Source organism: Lutra lutra, chromosome 18, assembly GCF_902655055.1.
Source record: "Lutra lutra chromosome 18, mLutLut1.2, whole genome shotgun sequence".
Classification (NCBI taxonomy): Eukaryota; Metazoa; Chordata; class Mammalia; order Carnivora; family Mustelidae; genus Lutra; species Lutra lutra.
This window is the reverse complement of record NC_062295.1, coordinates 26,498,546-26,517,435: the sequence shown is the minus strand read 5'-3', so window position 1 is coordinate 26,517,435 and position 18,890 is coordinate 26,498,546. Positions and strand designations below refer to the sequence as shown.

Below are 18,890 nucleotides of genomic sequence, written 5' to 3'. Positions count from 1 at the left end.
CCGGGAAGGTGCTGAGGGGGTCAGCGAAGCTGAGTGAGAGCCTGTCCGTAACTGAGGAGAGGGTGGGGAGCCCCTGAAGAGTTTGGCACTCCGAGGTAAGGAAGCCTGGACACGGGGAAGGTTCTCCCCGTGGTGGAAATTCTCCCGCGTCTCCTTCCCAGCTGGGACTGCGGTGCGTGTCGCATATATTCTGCGAAACAGAAACAATAAAAGTGATTATTTTTAATTTCTGTTCTTCTCCTCTGTAATAGAGCTATTAGACTTTGGCAGATCCCTTAATATGATTATCGTTTTTGAATGATTTTGAATTGAAATGTTTGCAGTAACGGTGCTAACTGCCGTGCGGTTTGAGGAATGAGGCTGTAGGCTCCGGTTCTAGGGTCTCTGCAGCCCCGGGCGCCCACGGCGGGGCAGGGGGTAGGGAGACTGGCCGGGAAGCGGGGGGCAGAGCTTGGCTGAGGCCGGGTCTGGCCAACCCTGTCCCCCCGACGTGGCCACTAGGGCGAGCCGGGAGGTGGTGCCAGAGACCCGCTCCTTCCCGAGCAGAGGCGCTCCTCACCAGTCCAGTCCGATAGTTCCAGAAGGCAAAGCAGTCGTCCCCCTGACCAGCAGAAAGGCTGGCTGGCCTAGCCGGGACGGCAGGGGGGACCCGTGTTTTAATTCAGTCTCCGCGTTCCCCGGTTCTGCGCAGGAGCCTGCCGGGACCCTAGGGCTGCGGAGCCCTGCTCCTGTGGCCCTTGGAGTCTTGGTTCAGCAGGGAGGCCCCTCCCGGGGCCGATCTCCAGGTCGGTGCCGGCCTCTCTTTGCCACTGTCCCTGTCAGGGGCCACCTCACGGGAGAGCCGAGACACGGAACGGTGCGTTCCTCCTTCTTGACACTGTGGCCGGGGTTCCCTGCGGCCTTTAGGGGACCTTCTCACAGGCCACCGACAGGAATGGTCACAAGTTTGTCCCATGTCCTCCATGCTACAGCCTGTTCCAGCGAGGGGCCCTTGGGGACTGCTGTGTTCCCTGGTGAGGAGTCCGAGGGCTCCCGGGAGGGAACCGAGTTGAATGTGCTAAACTGACCAGCACAGGGGGGATCCAGGGTAGCTCCTGCTGTGACCAGCACAGGGGACCGGGGGCAGCTCCTGCTGTGACCAGCACAGGGGACCCGGGGCAGCTCCTGCTGTGAATTCGTCTCCTCACCACTGCAGACAAAAACCTCACCCAGATAAAGCCAGTTCTGCTGGAATACCACGCTGCTTGACAGGCCCAGATGTTTCCCAAAGGGCCATCCGAGAGGGGTCTGGAAGGAACAAGCAGCCCCTGTGCCCTCCTTGACAGGGAAAGTTCCTGCTTTGAAGTCCCGCCCCCTCCTCTCCGTCCTCTTCAGCCTCCACCACTTCCTCTCCCTCCCTCCCCTCCTCTCTCCATCTCTCCTCCTCCTCCTCCTCTTCTCTCTTCCACGCCCCTCCTGGTCAGCCTGGGCTGGAGGACACCTCCCTGCTGTCCTGGGTTCCAGCCAGTTCAGCCAGTGTGTCCCTGAGACATCACAGAGCCCTTCCCCGCGGGGGCCGTCCCCTGGCTGTGTTACTTTCCCTCCTTTGTCCCAGTAGGCAGCCTGCTCTGGGCCAGCAAGGCCCCAGCTCCCGGGGGAACCTTCTCTGCCCTCGGGCACGTGGCCAGTCGAGGGCAGATGCCTCCGCAGGACGGATCTGCTGGTACAGACCCAAGTTCCCAAGTCCCGTCCCCAGAAACCTGGTTCCATGGTTCTGGGCCACAGTCAGGAGTCTGCGTTTTCCAAAGACCATCCCGGTGATGCTGGTGCAGATGGGCCCCGAGCCAGTCTCCGAGAAACACCCTTTCATCCCAGCCACCCCTCCGAGAGTGTGTGCGGCCTGCCCCTGCCGTCTGACTGCATCAGCCTCGCTTGCCCTAGAGGGGCTGGAAAGCACAGTGTCTGGGGGCAGGACCTTGACTGCACATGAATGTTACTGTGGGGAATTTCTGGGTGCCGAGCATAGGCTGTCGGGGGACTGTTCCACCACACCTTTCCGGAGGTGCTCAGCACTTGCCCTCAAGAAAACTGAGGTGCTCCTTGTGCTGCCCCATCCTCCCTCCTCCACAGGTCCCTGTCATCTCCCGTGGCTGGCGTTTCTCCATCACGTGGGTGGACCCTGGTGCCGAGCTCCCCCAGAATGACGCTTCCCTGCAGTTTGCTCCGCTGGCTGCGTGAGAACACACCATCCCTCCCCCGATCACGAGGAGGAGGGAGCGTGTGTTCTCGTCACCGCTTGGTTGCGAAGAACAGAAACTTATCCCACCGGTTTCAGTCAAGGATAGAACACCAAGACTCGGGGGGCTCCTGCGTGACCTTGGGGGGCAGAAGGCAGAGCTGGGCCTGTCAGCTGACGGGAGGCCAGAGTCACCAGGCTGCCCCTCACCACGGCCTCTCACCAGCACCGTGCATCTGCTTCCTTCCTTGGCACAATCGTGCACTTGCACACGGGGCCGAGGTAGCCTCCCCAAAATGGCGCCCTGAGCCCTACAGATGGAGGCCATGTGGTTCTCGCTTCCAGAATCCTCCCGACTCTGAGTTTCAGGAAAAACATGATTCGATTGACCCAGTTTGGGTCTGGTGCTCATTCCTAGTTCGGTTAGTCTAGGCTGGGGCCGGGGGTGGGAGGTGGTAGGCTCACACCGTGCTTTTCCATGCTAGGGTCAGCCGCCTGTCTCTGAGGGCCGCAGGGCTGGGAGGAGAGGGTCATCAGGCCGAGTGCCTCCCCTCCCTGGTGCGGCCTGTGCAACACCTGTGGAGGGCCGCCCCCCGTGTCCGGGGCTATGACTGGTACGGGATTTCTGGAGAAAACACTATGGGTGGGCTTCCCAGCGACAGGGCCGGGAAGCCGTCTTCATTGAGCCCTTGCTCTGTGCACAGTGCACTTTTCTGCACAGCGATACTCGGTATCCAGAACATTCCGTTAACATCACGCAAGTGTGGGTCTCCGTGGCAACACCAGCGTTCAGACTGCTGCCATCAGCGCCGAGCGCGGGTGTTTCCAGTGTGTCCCTCCGCTCCCTCCCGCATGGGGCCGAGGACTCCAGATCCGGAGCAAATGAGGCTCTGACACGGAGGGTCACAGTGCAGCTCGAGGGAGTTTCACCCCATGAACCGCTTCCCACAGGCCCCAGGCGGGTGTCCCTGGCTTCCGTCTCTTCTCCCCAGAGAGCATCTCACTGGCGTTTCTGGCCGTTGGCAGCCGGGCACGGGCTCCTGCAGGAAGCTTTCTCGGGAGCGCAGAGTGGACCGGAGTCTGGGGGTGCTGACCACCCCCCCGCCGCGACTCAGGGCGCCCGATCTCCGCGGCCTCGGTCCAACGCGGCTGCTGTCACTCCTCAGAAATGCGCGGCCGGGCTTCAGGCGAAGCTGCACTGGGCGCTGGTCTGGTATCGCCTCTCGACGGCTCCGGGGGGTCGTCCCTGAGGCTTTGCTTCGGGGGGGTTTGCCCCCCGGTTTTCACTGAGCCAACTTGTGCGCGTGGCCCATGTGCGGCTGGAAGAGATCATCACGGCTTCACGCATCTAAGACTGAAGCGTTCATCGTTGTTTCCGACTTACCGGTCGCAGGCCACCCTGCCGATTCTTCTTCTTCGTAGGATTTTAAGATTCTGTTTGTTTATTTGTCAGAGAGAGAAAGCAGGGGAGTGGCGGGCGGGCGGCAGGCAGAGGGAGAAGCAGTCTTCCCACCGAGCAGCTGAGCAGGGAGCCCGACGCGGGGCTCGATCCTGGGGTCGTGACCCGAGCCACAGGCAGACACTGGACGCACTGAGCTTCCCGGGCGCCCGCTGCCAGGACTTGTCATCTCTCCCGCGGGCACCCTCCGAGGCAGGCTGAGGCGGTGTGTCCCGGGCCCTGCTGGTCTCCTGGATGAGTCGTCTCCCGTCCTGGTCCCTGTGTCTGCTCTTCTCTGCGACTGTCCCGGATGCTCATCGCGTCACACGGCTGTTGCCTGACGTGCCACGAGAACCGGCCCGTGTTTACAGACCCCACGGGTCACAGGAGACCGTCCTGTGTAAGCTCCCAGAAGCCCGGCTGCCGCTAGATGCCCCGGGCACCCTAACCAGCCCAAAGCCGAAACAGAGCTTGGGGAGTGTGTGCGGGCGCGAGATGGGAACTTCGGGGACGTGCCTCGATGTGCCGGAGTGAAACCCTGTACCTGTCGGGGCGGGGCCTGCCGAGGGGCTGCTGGCATGTCCCCTTAGTGGCTTTAGCTCCTCCTTTCTTTAAAAAAAAATTGATAATTAAATAATTTTTTTAATTGGTAATTGGCACCTAACAGTGGGTGTAACCTGTTGACTTGATACGTTTTCTACGGCTGTGTGGTCGCCGCCGCCGCAGCGTTCCGCTAACACCTTCCCTCACGTAATGGTCCTTCCCGCGGAATGAAAGCATTTAGGAGCCGGTGTCCCAGCTTGAAGAACGGGGTGCGGTCTCCTGGCGATGATGACCTTGCTGTGCGCGTGACCTCCAGAGCGCACGGACCTTCACACTGTACCTTCAGACCCCGCGGCCGGCAGCCCCCCTGCCCCCAGCCCCGAAGGCCCGGTAACCAGCGTCCTCCTCTGTTTCTGAGTCCGGCTCTTCTAGACGCCGCGTGTGACTGAGAACATGCAGTGCTTGTCTCTCTCCGACTTCGCAGCCCCACGGGGCTGCAGACGGCGGGATTTCCTTCCGCCCGCGGCGGAGTCGCAGGTCCGTCAGCCGACTCTAACCTGTCCTCTCCCCCGCAGGACGCCCGCCATGATTGGCTGCTCCTTCGTGGTCAACAGGAAGTTCTTCGGGGAAATCGGTCTGCTGGACCCTGGCATGGATGTGTACGGGGGAGAAAATATCGAGCTCGGAATCAAGGTTTGTGTGCGGCATCCCTGCCTCCTGCTTTGTTCTTGTCTGTGAGCCGAGCTGCCTGGTCATCCTTAATGTGTATTTAAAGTTTCCTTACTGGCGAACGGTAGAAGCAGTCACCCGTCCGCACTCCCGAAAATGCCAGTGGCTTGTCACCCTCTTTAGGCAGGGGGACCCTGGGCTTTCCCTTCGGCAAAGGTTGAACCATGTTTCATGCTTTGGTGACCCACACTGGACGTGAGCCAGAGAATTCGGATCCCATTTCCAGCCAGCTTTTCTTCTTTCCTTAACGTGTTCTTCAGAGTAGGTTACCTCCTTCGTGAGTATTTCCACGGTACGCGTTTTGACGATTTCTGTGCATCAGGGAATCGTTAAGAGCCCGGAAGCGAGAAGGACCATATCCTGTGGGACCCTTCCTTTAGAAATGCTTCCAAGGAGGAGGACGGGGAAGGGGAAGGACGAAGCCGCAGGGTGGTCCTCTCGCTGGGCCCTCAGCCCGGGTCGGCGCCACCGTTAGATGGCGTGTAGATGGCTGACCCTCCCCGTGGGCTTGAACTGCACGGGTTCACTCACATGCGGAACGGACAGTGTCGTACATGTATTTTCTCTGCCTTATGATCTCCTTAATCACGTGTTTTTCTCTAGCTTACTCTACCGTAAGAATACAGTACGTGATATACACAACATAGAAAATAGGCATTCATCGGCTCTTTACGGTATCGCTGAGGCTTCTGGTCCGCAGCCGTGGGCTCGGAGTAGTTGAGTTTTTGGAAAGTCAAGAGTTACACGTGGATTTCTGACTGCACGCCGGTGGTCAGCGCCCTAAGCCCCCATGTTGTCTGAGGGTCCGATGTACTGTGTTCTGCTTAAGATTTTGTTTGAAGACGTGAATGGCAGTGTAGAAGAAAACGCAAGTTGGCCACATTGATGCATTCCAACCTCGTTGTTACAGAGTTGAGGTAAATTAACCGTAGCCAGGAGTTGGCGCGGGGGCAGGGGAGTTCCTTGAAGACTCAGTAAGCACTTCACTGGTACGTCTTGTCCACACCACAAAGGGTGGGTGCTGGGGAGACCCCTAGCCGGGGCCTCTGTGGCCATTGCCCTTTGTCCCGAACCTTTGCATGCCCGAGCCCCTGGGAAGCAGGCTTGCTGGAAGCCACTCAGGACACAACTGTGAGGTTTAAAATTCACTGAATTTCTTTTGCCTTCCTCCGCCCCGGTCTTGTTTCTGTCCTATCAAGCAGACTCCCAGTGCCGATCTCCTACCCTAATCCAGGCTGCTGCTTTTGCGTCCTGTCTCGCTCGTGGATCCCTCCCTCACTGCTCCGTACCTTCCGTCAGCCCCTCATCGACCCGTGAGCCCCGCTGTGGAATGAAAGGCATCGTGCCTGCGGTGGCCCTCAGGGCTGCATGAGCGGAAAGGGACAGTGAGGCCGTCCCCCTCTCCTCACATCACTCCCTTCCGAAGATTGCCAGCCCTTCTGCTCCTCTCAGGGTCAGGCCGGGTTCTTTCCTGGATGGGATTTGCATAGGGTTTCTTTGTAAAGCCCCGTAATTAAAACGCCCGTGCATATGTTATTATAGTGAAGATTCGTGTCATTCATCCGTTTGGAATTTAACAGAAGGAGAAGATCTGGACCCGGCGATTGAACTTGGCCTGTAACTTAGCCCCCACCTTGCTCTCTCCTCCCTCTGTGTCCTTGTGCTGTTCTGCTGCCTTCTCTTTTCTGAGTTCTCACTGAGCCCGGCGCGCCGCGGAACTGACGTGTTTACTGTGAGTGTTGTTCTTCTCCGCCTGCTCTCACTGACCGCAAGCTGTCGGGCCCGGATCTTTGATGTGCTCCCCTCTGTGTCCCAAGCGTGTAGAGTCACGCTCGGCACGTGCTCCTTGGGTGCCCATTACTACATTCATGCCTGAATGCACGTCTGTGGGCACCTGTGAGAGCTCCGGGCGGCCGCCTGTGAGAGGAGCAGTCACGGAAGCCCTGTGTGGACAGAGTGAAGTTTGGTTTGTTCAGAGCAGAGAGACTGGGAGGTCTCTGTCTGCTGTTAGAAAGAAGCCCGTGAGGAGTAAGACGTCACCACAGAGGAGGGGACCGGATGACGGCGGAGCTCTGCCCCGTGGAGCCAGGGGCACAGGTCGGGTCCCGGGCTGTGGGGTCAGGAGAGGCTCCCAGATTCGACCGCCGTTGCCCACTGTGTTCCAGGGAAGACGGAGGCTGTGACGGCAGAATCCAGTGCCGAGGCTCGCTGAGATGTTGGTCTCCCCACACTTGCAAGGACATTTGCTTTGCCGCGTCTTGGATCCTGCAAAGGTCTGTGCGTGGAGCGCCGCCAGGCCTGGTGCTGATGGGGGTGACGGTCCTGTGTGGCGGCCCCTCCATGAAGGGGGGCCGGGGTCCCATCGGCTTCTGGCCCGAAGCAGAGCCCGGCAGAGCACAGCCCGTGTGCCACCAGCTGGCCCAGCGCCCAGAGCGGGCGGTTCGGGGGATGCTGCCCCCCGTCCTGGCTTCCCTTCCGCTCCCAGCTGAACTCTGCTTGCGGCTGTGGGAGCTTCCGACGGGTCAGCGGCCCGTCCCTAACCAGCCGCATCAGCCTCTTCTGGGAACTGGTCACAGTGCAGATTCTCGGGCCCCGTTTCCCACCTACTGAATTGGACGCTCTGGGCTGCAGTTCAGTGACTTGTATTTTAACAAGCCTCCGGGGTGATTCTGTCGCACACCCAGGCTTGAGAGCCACCGGTCTGCAGCCCGACCTCAGCCTGCCTCCTGGCAAGGACACACCTTTCCTCAGAAAGCAACTCAGGTGAGGATCCACGGCTTTCAAGGCCTTCCCTGGGTGTCGCTCACAGCCACTGCAGGCCCACAGGGGCCCTTCTCCCTCTGCCCGGCGCAGACAGCCTGGGTCCCCTCAGTATCAGCACCCACCTTCCCCATGACCTTCACGAGCAGGTGTACGGACCAGGGGACTGCAGGGTTTCTGATGACAGGGCTCCCTTATGTGAAGTGGTCCACATGTTACGAACTGTATTGGTTCTTTCATTCTGTGCCGTTTAGAGCCACCCAGAGCAAGCATTAGATGGACAATAAACACATTGTCAAGAGAGCCATCCCTGTTGCCTGAAAAAAAACAGAACTTTATGTAATACACACACACACACACACACACACACACACACACACACACATAATTTTCATATAGCGTCCACATATACAGTTATGCAAACTAACCTATAAGAAATTATGCACAATTGGGGCGCCTGGGTGGCTCAGGGGGTTAAGCATCTGCCTTCAGCTCAGGTCTTGATCCTAGGGTCCTGGCATCGAGCCCAACGTGGGGCTCCCTGCTCAGTGGGGGGCCTGCTTCTCCCACTCCCTCTGCCCTTCCCCCCACCCATGCGCTCTCTCTCTCTCTCTCTCTCAAATAAATAAAACCTTTTTTTAAAAGAAGAAATGACCCAAAATCTGATGTTTTAGTTATGTAGGAAGATTCTAATATGAGAACACTATCTTTGTGGATTTTTTTTCACCAAGAAATGGGTCCATCTGCAATCTTTCTAACTCTTCTTTGACATTTTTTGTTACTTTTTATTTCCATCCTCAGTGAGTAAAGATGTGTCACAAGAATAAAAATGCAAAGTCTTACTGTGGTTCGGGGAAAAACACCAGTGGGGTTGACTCCTGGGCCATTGCTCGTGTGAAAGGCAGCTTCCCTGTGACCAGAACGGTCCGTCCGGGCGTGGGGAGTGGGGCTCGTCAGGACTGAGAAAATAAATGAGATCAGAAATGAGAGGTTTCATCTTGTTCTGAGTGACATTAATCAGAAACTATTAACAAGGCGTATCATTGTAACATGTCCAAATGGGAAGAGAGAAAAAAAAATTCTCCAAGGAAAGCAGACCAGATAGATTACTTTGAAGTGGTGTAAAATCACATGCCTTCAGACCTCTCCAATCTAGCAACTTCTCCAGGAAGGAGTCATACTATCTTTTCTGGAGCCTTGTAGAAAAGGGTGACACCCAGGTCTACCGAATCCTGTCGGGCAGCCGTGCCTAAAGATGGACAAGAGAAGGACGTTATGAGGCCCTCGGACTCTCAGAAAACCTCTTTGCGTGATCGGGTACCTCAAGGACCGTGTGTGTACGTTTTAGTAAATATTTGTGAGACCGATGATGCGAGACACAGGTCTGCAAACTAGAGGGCGTGGGGAGGCACCAGGTGATAACCTTCTTGCCCACTCGAGCCCCGGGACCTTCCCCTTGGCACAGCTCCATGACAGTGGCTGCTAAGTTTCAGACTCATGTCACGGTGAGCGATGGGCAAAGGATGTGTGTATTTGAATTTGCTCAGAGTAACAATAATGTGTGTAAATGGCAGAGTTTGATCTGGCTGCCACAGTGGCTGGTTGCATAGTGCCTGGTGTCCCTGGGCCACACCATTTTCCTAAGGTGTTTGGATGCCATTCTCATTACCCAAGTGGGCCCCAGGGTGGCATCCCTGCCATCTTGCCCAGCCCAGGACACTCAAGTTCAAGACACTGGAAGCCTGCAGGGTTACCCAACTTATCCAGGTTACCCTCATAGTTCCTGAGCCAATTAGGGTAATGACGGCAGCAGATCTGAAGGATAGCCTCCTTCAAAGGGGTCATTGAGCAGTTATAGGCTGTCTGGGGTCACCAAAGCCCCAGTCCCCCACATGAACATGGAATATCCCACTCACACTGGTCTCAGTGTGAGCAAAACTCACAGTTTTGCTTCCCACCTTGTCTCTTGTCTCTGTGAAGCTGGTGGTATAATTCAGCCCAACTCTGAAGGCCTGAGAACTGGGAGCTGATATACATACAGTCCCAGACTGAGCCCGAAAGTCTGAGGACCATGAGTGCTAATGTCTGAGGGCAGGAGAAGGTGGATGTCTTGGGTCAAGACCAGCTGTGACTGGTACCGTGACCCCCACCCCAGCCACTTCTCCATCCATGCGGGACTCGTCTTCCAGCACCCCGCTTTACCATCAGAATTCCCCCTGCCCTCTCTGAGACCCTTGCTATCCAGAGCTCTGATATTCAGAAGCTTCTTGTGACTTTCGTCTTCCATTTGGAATTCTTGGGCTCGTCTGTCCCATCTGGTGGATGTTGTGATTTGGATAAACGTGTGGGGAGAGAAACCACACCACCAGCTCTGTTCAGTTACCCTAGTCTTTAGATTATAGGAGTCTTTGGTTCACCCTCCCCTACAGGCATTGGTGTCTGGCCGTGTGAATATCTTCCTTGTGCAGGATTCGAGTATGTCTGTGATCAAATTCAGGGGGAAGCTCCTGGGCATTTGGGTATAGGGTTGGTCTTGGGGCTTCACGCACTGGTCTTTGATCAAGATGCATATGTTATAGGTGGCCAGCAGTTCCAAAAGCATGGAATGCTTTTAATAGAAAGGGGGCACGTTGAGTGCCTTCTGTGCTCTAGCAGGATGTCACTGGGGCACCACAGTGACTGACATAGCTTCTACTTCCACGAAATTTATGGTCAGGCACAAAAGCCATTCTGTAACTACCAGTGTGATCAATATGAAAAGACAGGCTGGGAGGACGCCGTGGGAGAATCTGACAAGGGAATATGACTTAGCCTGGGGAGCTGGGAAGAGCCTCCCTAAGGGAATGATGTTTAAGACTTTAAAAATAAAGTGAATTTAAATAGGCAGAGAAGGTATGGGTGTGGAGTGTGGGAATAAGGCTGTTCCAGGAAGTTTCAGTTCAATGACATGAGTGAGTCCTAGCGATCCCCTGGACAGCATAATGCCTGTGTTGTGTACTTCAGCCTCTGCCAACAGGGTAGATCTTGTGTTGTGCTTTTTTATTAATTAGTTTATTTTATTGCGATATAACTGACACACGTCCCTGTGTAAACTTAAGTCGTGCAGCGTGATGGTTAGAATTATACGTATTGTGACATGGTTACTGCGGCAAGTTTAGTTAGCATCTCCTATAGGGTCAAAAAAGAGAAAGTGGAAAAAAAAATCCCTTGTGATGAGAGCTCTGGGGATTTACTCCCTTAACAACTTTCATACAAATCCTAGAATAGTGTTAACTGTGGTCCCCATGCTGTATGTGACCTCCCTAAAGCACGTATATCTTGTCACTTGTTCACCTCCTTTCTCCTCCTCCCCCTTCCCTGCCTCGGCTGACCACAAATCTGATCTTTTGTCCTTAGAGTTTGTTTATTTTTAGATTTTGCATACAAGTGAGATCATGCAACATTTGCCTTTCTCTGTCTTATGTCACATACTGCTCTCAGGGTATTTAATGCTCTCATGTTGCCACAAATAGCAGGAGTTCCTCATTTTTCATGGCTGAACAATATTCCATTACGTATATGCGATCAGTTTCTTTGTTCGGTTACCTGTTGATGAATACTTGGGTGATTTCCATATCCTGGCTATTTTAAGTAATGCTTCTATGAACATGGACGGGCATATATCTCCTGAACTTAGCATTTTCATTTCATTTGGAGAGTTTCCCCAAAGTGGAACTGCTGGATCATTTGGTAGTTCGATTCTTAATTTTTTTGAGGCTCCTCCATCCTTTTCCTTACTGGGCTCACTAATGTACATTCCTACCAACGGTGCAGAAGGGATCCTTTTTCTTGTCTTCTTGGTGATGAGCATCTTAACGGGCATGAGGTGACAGGTCCTTGTGGTTTCATTTCCCTAATGACTAGTGATGTGGATCATCACTTCAGGTCCCTGTTGGCCTTTCCTGTGTCTTCTTTGGAGACATGTTTAGGTCTTTTGCCTACTTACTGACTTTTTCCCTTTTGAGTTGTATCAGTTCTTTATAAATGTGGATGTTAACCCCTCATCAGGATATGTAGTTTGCAGATATTGTTCCCATTCCCTAAGTTGTCTTTTCACTTTGTTGATTGTTTATTTTGCCGTACAGAAGCTTTTTAGTTAGACACGGTCCCACTCATTTATTTCCTGTTGTGTCGCGGCTGCTTTCGATGTCCAAGAAATCACCACCAAGACCCATGCCAAGGAACTTCTTTTCTGTTTTCTTCTAGAAGTTTCATGGCTCCAGGTCTTACATTTAAGTCTTTAACCCATTTTGCATTAATTTTGTGAGCAGTGTGAAGCAGGGGTCTAGTTTCTTTCTGCTACGTGTGAGTGTCTAATTTTCCCAGCACCATCTGATTGAGAGAGTGTCTTCTCTCTTTTGAGTGCTCTCGCCTCCCTTGTCCAGAATTAGTTGATCGTATACGTTGGGGTTTATTTCTGGGCTTCCAGTCTGTTCTATAGGTCTGTCTGTCTGTTTTTATGCCTCTGTCACGCATTTTGGTTGCTATGGTTTTATAGTATAGCTTGAAATCAGGAAACGTAGTGCTCTGTCTTTGTATTTTCTTCTCAGGATGGCTTTGGCTATTTGGGGCCTTTTGTAGTTTCATATAAATTTTAGAATTGTTTTTTGTACTTCTGCAAAAAATACCTTGGGAATCTTGATAGATATTACATTGAATCTGTAGCTGGCTTTGGGTAGTATGAATATTTTGACAGTACGAATTCTTTCAATCCATGAACACAGGATATATTTTCATTTGTCTGTGTCATCATTCGTTTCCTTCATCAGTGTCTTACAGTTGTCAGAGTAGAAATCTTTCACTACCTTGGTTAAGTTTATTCCTAAGTATTTTATTGTTTTTGATGCTGTTGTAAATGGGATCATTTTCTTTATTTCTTTTTTCAGATAACTCATTGTTAGTGTATAGCAATGCTACTGATTTTTATATGTTAATTTTGTATCCTGGAACTTTACTGAATTCACTGATTAGATCTAACAGTTTTTTGATGGAGTCTTTATATTTTTTCTATATAAAATCATGTCATCTGCAAATAGGGAAATTTTTACTGCTTCCATTTCAGTTTTGATGCCTTGTATTTCTTTTTCCTGACTGATGGCTCTGGCAAGGACTTTCAGTAGTTGAATAGGAGTGATGAAAGTGAAAGTGAAAACACTTGCCTTATTTCTGATCTTACAAGAAAGTATTTCAGCCTTTCACTATTGCATATGATAATAGCTCTGGGCTTATCATATATGGGCTTTATTATATTGAGGTACCCCTCTTCTATGCATAATTTGTTTAGGTTTTTTATCATAAACAGATGTTGAATTTTGTCAAGTGTTTTTTTCTGTATCTGTTAAGATGATCATATGATTTAAGTGTTCTTACCACGAAATAATAAAAATAATAGTAGAAATTATATAAATAAAGACCATGGGAGGAGATTTTTGGAAGTGATGGATATGTAATACATAGATTGTGGTGATGGTTCCACAGATGTATACATATCTTCAAACTCATCAAGGTGTATGCATTAAATAAGGACAGCTTTTTGTATGTCAGTCATATCTCAATAAGGTGTCTCAACAGAGAAAAATATTTCAGGCAGAGAGAATGGTATGTGCAAAGGATTGGAATTCTAAGAGGGAAATATTCTGGAAACTACAGGAGTTCCAGATGTCTGGAACAGAGAAAGGAAGAGGGAAACATGCTGGATATGGTTGGGGCTTGGGTTATGGAGGACTTGTAAACGAGAATTTGGCTTTTCCTTAAGGACCACTGTGCACATTTTGAAAAATAAAAGATATATATATATACATATATATATATGTGCATATATATAATATATATTATACACACACACACACACACGGATGTGTATGTGCGTGCATGTGTGTGTGTGTGTGTGTGTGTAGTCCCATGTACCCATCACCCAGCTCCTTTGAAGAGATTTAAGGGAAGTGAGGTTATCTGGCTTTTCCTTTTTTTAAAATCAAGGATCATTACGACTAGCACGTGGAAAGTGGATTATAAAGCTGAGGAGACTCAGAGGAAGGAAACCTTAGTGAGAGAGCATGGACTATGGTTGGGACAGTGGAAGAGACATGGACAAATTCAGGAAGTAGAAGAGACAGTGTATGAGGAAGACTGATCATATGAAAGGAATGGTGGGAAGTGGGGAGGTCAAGGCCAACTCCCCTATTAGTAGCTCGAGCAACTGAGAAATGCTGGTGCTGCCCTGAGATAAAGTACCCACTGGAGGAGGTTTGGGAGAAGGTTTAGTCTCTGAAACACTCAAGTGTATCCAGCAGGCAGCTGGCTGTGTGGGGATGGAGCTAAGGAGAGAGGCCCAGGCCTGAAGTAGGCTTGGGCATCTTTGGTCCATAGATCATATCTGAAGTCTTGAGAGGGAAGAGGTTGTGTAGAGAAGGGAGAAGAAAGGACAAGACAGAAGTCCAGAGAAAGGCAACATTTAAGGTATGAAAGGAGCGACTGGAGAGGAGACTGAGAAGTGGGCCAGAATAAGAGCAAAACCAAGAGAGTGAGCTTGTGGCAGTGGAGAGAGGAGCATATGTGGGTACCTGACGTTGGTCTTTCGGGAGGCATGGAGAGGAGGGGGTGGACACGAGCGCCATTCAGGAGGTGTGACTTACCAGCCCCTGCTCGGTGACTGGACATGAGGAATGAATGAAAAGTGGGCGTGAAGGATGCTTCCCATCTTTCCCAGCAACTGGGTAGTCTCACTTAGTGAACACTGGCACGGAGGAGGGTCTGTAGGTGGGGACTCGAGGACTTCCATTTCAAAAACACTGGGGTCGAGGAGTAGCAGTTCTCTGTGACCTGGCAGTGAGATGTCAAAGGGAATATAGGAGTAGGATGGAGTCCCAGCCAAGAGCACAAGGAGGTGGAGGGTTCCAGGGCAAGGACTGGGTGTTCACTCTTCCACTCAGGGTCTGCTGGACTGTGGTGCCGAGGGCTTGGAGTGACTTAAATGAGCTAGGGCATGGGGACTCCTTTTATGGTTCGAGCCAGTGGCCTATGGAAGAGTTAGGAAAATAGCATTATTGTCATTATTGTTTCATCAAAATATAATTAACATACACTTTTAATCCCCTGTGTCTATTCCATCCATCCCACCCCTCGCCTTCCCTCTGGCAACCACCAGTCTGTTCTCTATATCTGAGAGTCTTGTTTTTTGTTTGTCTCTTTTTTTATTTTTGTTTGTTTTGTTTTATAAATTCTACATTTGCATGAAATCATATGGTATTTGTCTTTCTCTGACTGACGTATTTCACTCAGCGTCCTACCGTCTAGTCACCCTTGTTGTTGCAAACGACAAGAGCCTACTGAATGGGAGGAGATATTTTCAAATGACGTACCCAGTAAGAGGCTACTATCCACAGTATATGAAGAACTCAGACAACTCAATACCAAAAAAGCAAATAATCTGATTAAAAACGAGCAGAGGACCTGAATGGATGTTTTCTAAAGAAGACATACAGATGGCCAACAGACACATGAAAAGATTTTTTTTTTTAACCAAGAACTCTTCATCTCTTTTGCTGTTTATTTTTGGGAAAAGATTTTCGTTTTTTAAAATATGTTTACAATTTTCATAGCTCTGCTCCCTGCTTCAATTGCACACAAGTATGTGAGTTTCCTGGCTGCCCGTCCAGCCCCACTGTGTTCTCCCGTTCGTTTCTATGACACTTCCCGAAAGAAGAGGCTGAGGTTCCCCCAAAGTCCCCATCAGAACAGCAGCTGATGAACCACCCACCTATAAAGACTGAAAACCCGCAGTGACACCTTCCTCTTCTAGCCCTCACTGCTAAGGGATGTTCTCACCACGGTGCAGAATGGTGCTTTATAGGACATGGAAAGAGCAAGAGGAAGTTAATTTAAACTGTTCATGGCATTAGATAGCACGGCCATTTTGCTCTCTTTATTGAAATGTATTGCCACCCCTTAAAGACAAAATAAGCTAATATACGTAGAATGTGAAAAACATACAAAGGTGCGCACACACAGACCCCCACACCACACAAATCTTGCGCAAGAGACCTTCCACGGCCGGCCGGCGTGTGACGTCAGTTGTGGAATAAAATGGCCTCCACAGAGATCCTAAAACTTTAGCGCTGATTTTCTGTGGCCTGGGAATCCCATCCTGAGTGGACGAGGGCTTTGATTACTTTGTCTCTTGCCATTTTTTTTCCCCTCTTGCTTTTTGGAGAATGAAGAATTCAGTCATTCCATTTTATGTTAATTTCTTGTATTTTAATTCAACATTTTATTATGGAGAATTTGAAACATACACCAACACGGAACAGTCTAACGAATCCAAACGTACTAATCGTTCAGTTTCAACAAATATCAGCATCTTGCTACGTGTTCTCCAGCTACGACCCCTCAGCATTCCGAAAGTATATCCCTAGATGGCCTACCGTCCCCACTGTAAAAACTCTAGAACACGTTGTAACGTAGAAAGGCTTTCTCCAACATAGGCGCAGCATACACTTACACTTGGTAAAATTCAATACCCAGACCATGTTTCTCAAAAACATTTCTCAAAATTCTGTGCAATCTCTCTGTCCATACTTGTGCACAAGCACACACGCGCACACACACAATGCACATGCACACGCATGTACAGTTGCTTTCTTCAAATAAGGATCCAAACATCATCCACACATCGTGTTTGGCTCATAGGTTTCTTAAATGCCTTTTGATCTGTAACATCCCCCACCGTTATTATTCTCACGCTATTCGTTGTTGAAGACCCTGAGTCATTGTCCAGTGAAGTTTTGCACCATCTGGATTCTGAGCGGATTGATTCTTCTTGATGTCTTTGATGCATCCCTTCTACTCATGTTCTCTGTGCTGGGCTATAGCCCCCCCTTATCTGCAGTATCACTTCCTAGGGATTCCTCTGTAGAGGAAGGAGGTGATCTTCCTGACTTACTGCCCTCAGGAGGTCAGTAGCAGCCTAACACTACATCACCGTGCCCTGTACCACTCGTCTCACGTTGTCTTATCACGTAGGCATCTTATCATCTCACATCATCACAGGAAGGAAGGATGAGTGCAGGACAATCATATATTTTGAGAGAGAGAGAGACCATGCTTGCATAGCTTTTATTACAGGGTGTTATAATTGTTCAATTTTATTAGTAGTTATTCTTGTTAATCTCTTACTATGCCTAATTTTTAAATTGAACCTCATCATAGGTATGTTTGCATAGAACAAAAACACAGTCTATCTAGGGTTCAGTACAGTCTGCAATTTCATGCACCCATGGAAGATCTTGGACTATATCCCCTGGGGATAAGGGAGAAGAACCACTGTAATTCGTCTACTAGGTCTACTGTAATTAGACCTAGAAAGTTTACTGGACTTGGCTTCCTTCCTTCTTCCTTCCCACCCTCCCGTCTTTCCTTCTCAGTAAGAGTGCTTCCAGTCATGCTGCAAACTTCCTGTCACATCACATCAGGAGATACACAGCATCTGGTGTTTCACACTTTGTGAGGTTAAGTTTCAGCACCGGGTTCATGTGTTGTCAGCCCAACTTGTCCATTACAGAAGTTCCTCATCAACCTTGCCCCTGAAGGTTTTAGCAGCCACTAATGATCATTGCCTGGATGCATTATTTCATTAAGGCCTACGAAATGGTGATTTTTGAACTCTACATTAATTCTGCATTTATAAGCTGGAACTCACCTATTATGAAGGAACTTTCCCTCATCAACTATGTGGATACTCTGAGATACAGTTCAAACCGGGGAGGTGGGATAAATACTAGTTCTTTCCTTTCATTTAAACATTTTTAGAAAAAGGAATTGTTGCCATAGCCACGTCCAAAGATGACCAATGGGGTCTTTCCCCCCAGTATTATTATGGACTCACAGGTTTTTTTGGAAATGTGTATTTTATGTGTCTAAATCTGTGACAGTCATTATTGATTCATTTGCCCATTATATAAGAGTTTTTGTTGAGGTATTATTCAATACCATAAAGGACACAGGGTTTTAGTCTTCAGTGTGACGGAGTTCAGTTATACGCATCCCTATCGTCACCTCCCAAAACATGACTCGAACATTTCCGTTGCCTGAAAACTCCCTCTTGGCCCCTTTGCTGTCCTTTCCTGCCACTACCCCCCACCACCACTTCCAGGCAAGCATTTTCTGATTTCTGATGACTTGTTTCTGTCTTAGAACTTTACATAAAGGGAATCATATCTCAGATACTTTACTCTTCCGGCACAAGTAATGTGTTTCGCGTTCCTCCTTCTTGCTGAATGTGTCAGCAACTCTTCCTTTCTTATTGCTGAGACGTACGCCACTGTGTGAATATAGGAGAGATTTGTTCATTCATTTTCCTGCTGAAGGAATAGTTGGGTGGTTTCCAGTTTGCAACTGTTAGGAGTATTCACAGAAAAGTCATTTTTGGACATACGTTTTGGTTTCTCTTGGGTAAATACCTCGAGATTGAATAGCTAGAATATGGGGAAGACGTATGTTTAACTTTTTAAGAAACCATCAAATGGCTCTCCAAAGTATCCTTTTCTACTCTCACCAGCATTGGGAGAGTCCCAGGAGTTTGGTATCTTTACCTGTATTTGGGATTGTCAGTATTTCTTTTAACAAATCTCGTAGGTTTGAAGTGGTACCTCTGTGTCGTTTCAATTTATATTTCCTTCATGGCTGATGACACTGAATACCCTTTCTTGCACTTTTTGGATAATCTGTATATCTTTTTTTTTTTAATTTAAATGCAATTAGCCAACATACAGTACATCATTAGTTTCAGATGTAGTATTCAACAATTTATCAGTTGCCTATAACACCCAGTGTGTTCATCATGTCACATGCCCGCCTTAATCTACTTTTGCCCATTTTTAAAATACTGTGTGATTTTGTTGTTGACTTTTAGAGATTCATTATGTGTATACTGGATACTATTTTCATAGATACATACTATGAATATTTTTCTCCAGTCTATGGTTTGTCTATCCATCTTTTCCTATTTTCTTCTAGAAGCTTTATGGGTTCTAGCTTTTACCTGTAGGTCTTTGATCCATAAAGCCCCTACGGAAAATGTAAGAGGATATATTGAGGTAGGCAGGACTGTTTCAGAATGGACACAAGAGACTTCATCAAAATTTAAAATTTCAGCTAATCAAAGTATAC

General features: G+C 49.7%; 1 protein-coding gene across 1 annotated transcript in view; it reads left to right on the top strand.

Moving 5' to 3' along the window:
- Window positions 1–18,890, top strand: part of GALNT17 (polypeptide N-acetylgalactosaminyltransferase 17) — a 430,193-nt gene that overhangs the window by 314,858 nt on the left and 96,445 nt on the right. The window contains exon 6 of the mRNA XM_047714437.1: window positions 4,772–4,889. Within this exon, the coding sequence (XP_047570393.1) occupies window positions 4,772–4,889 (118 nt within the window). The remainder of the gene's footprint in view (window positions 1–4,771; window positions 4,890–18,890) is intronic.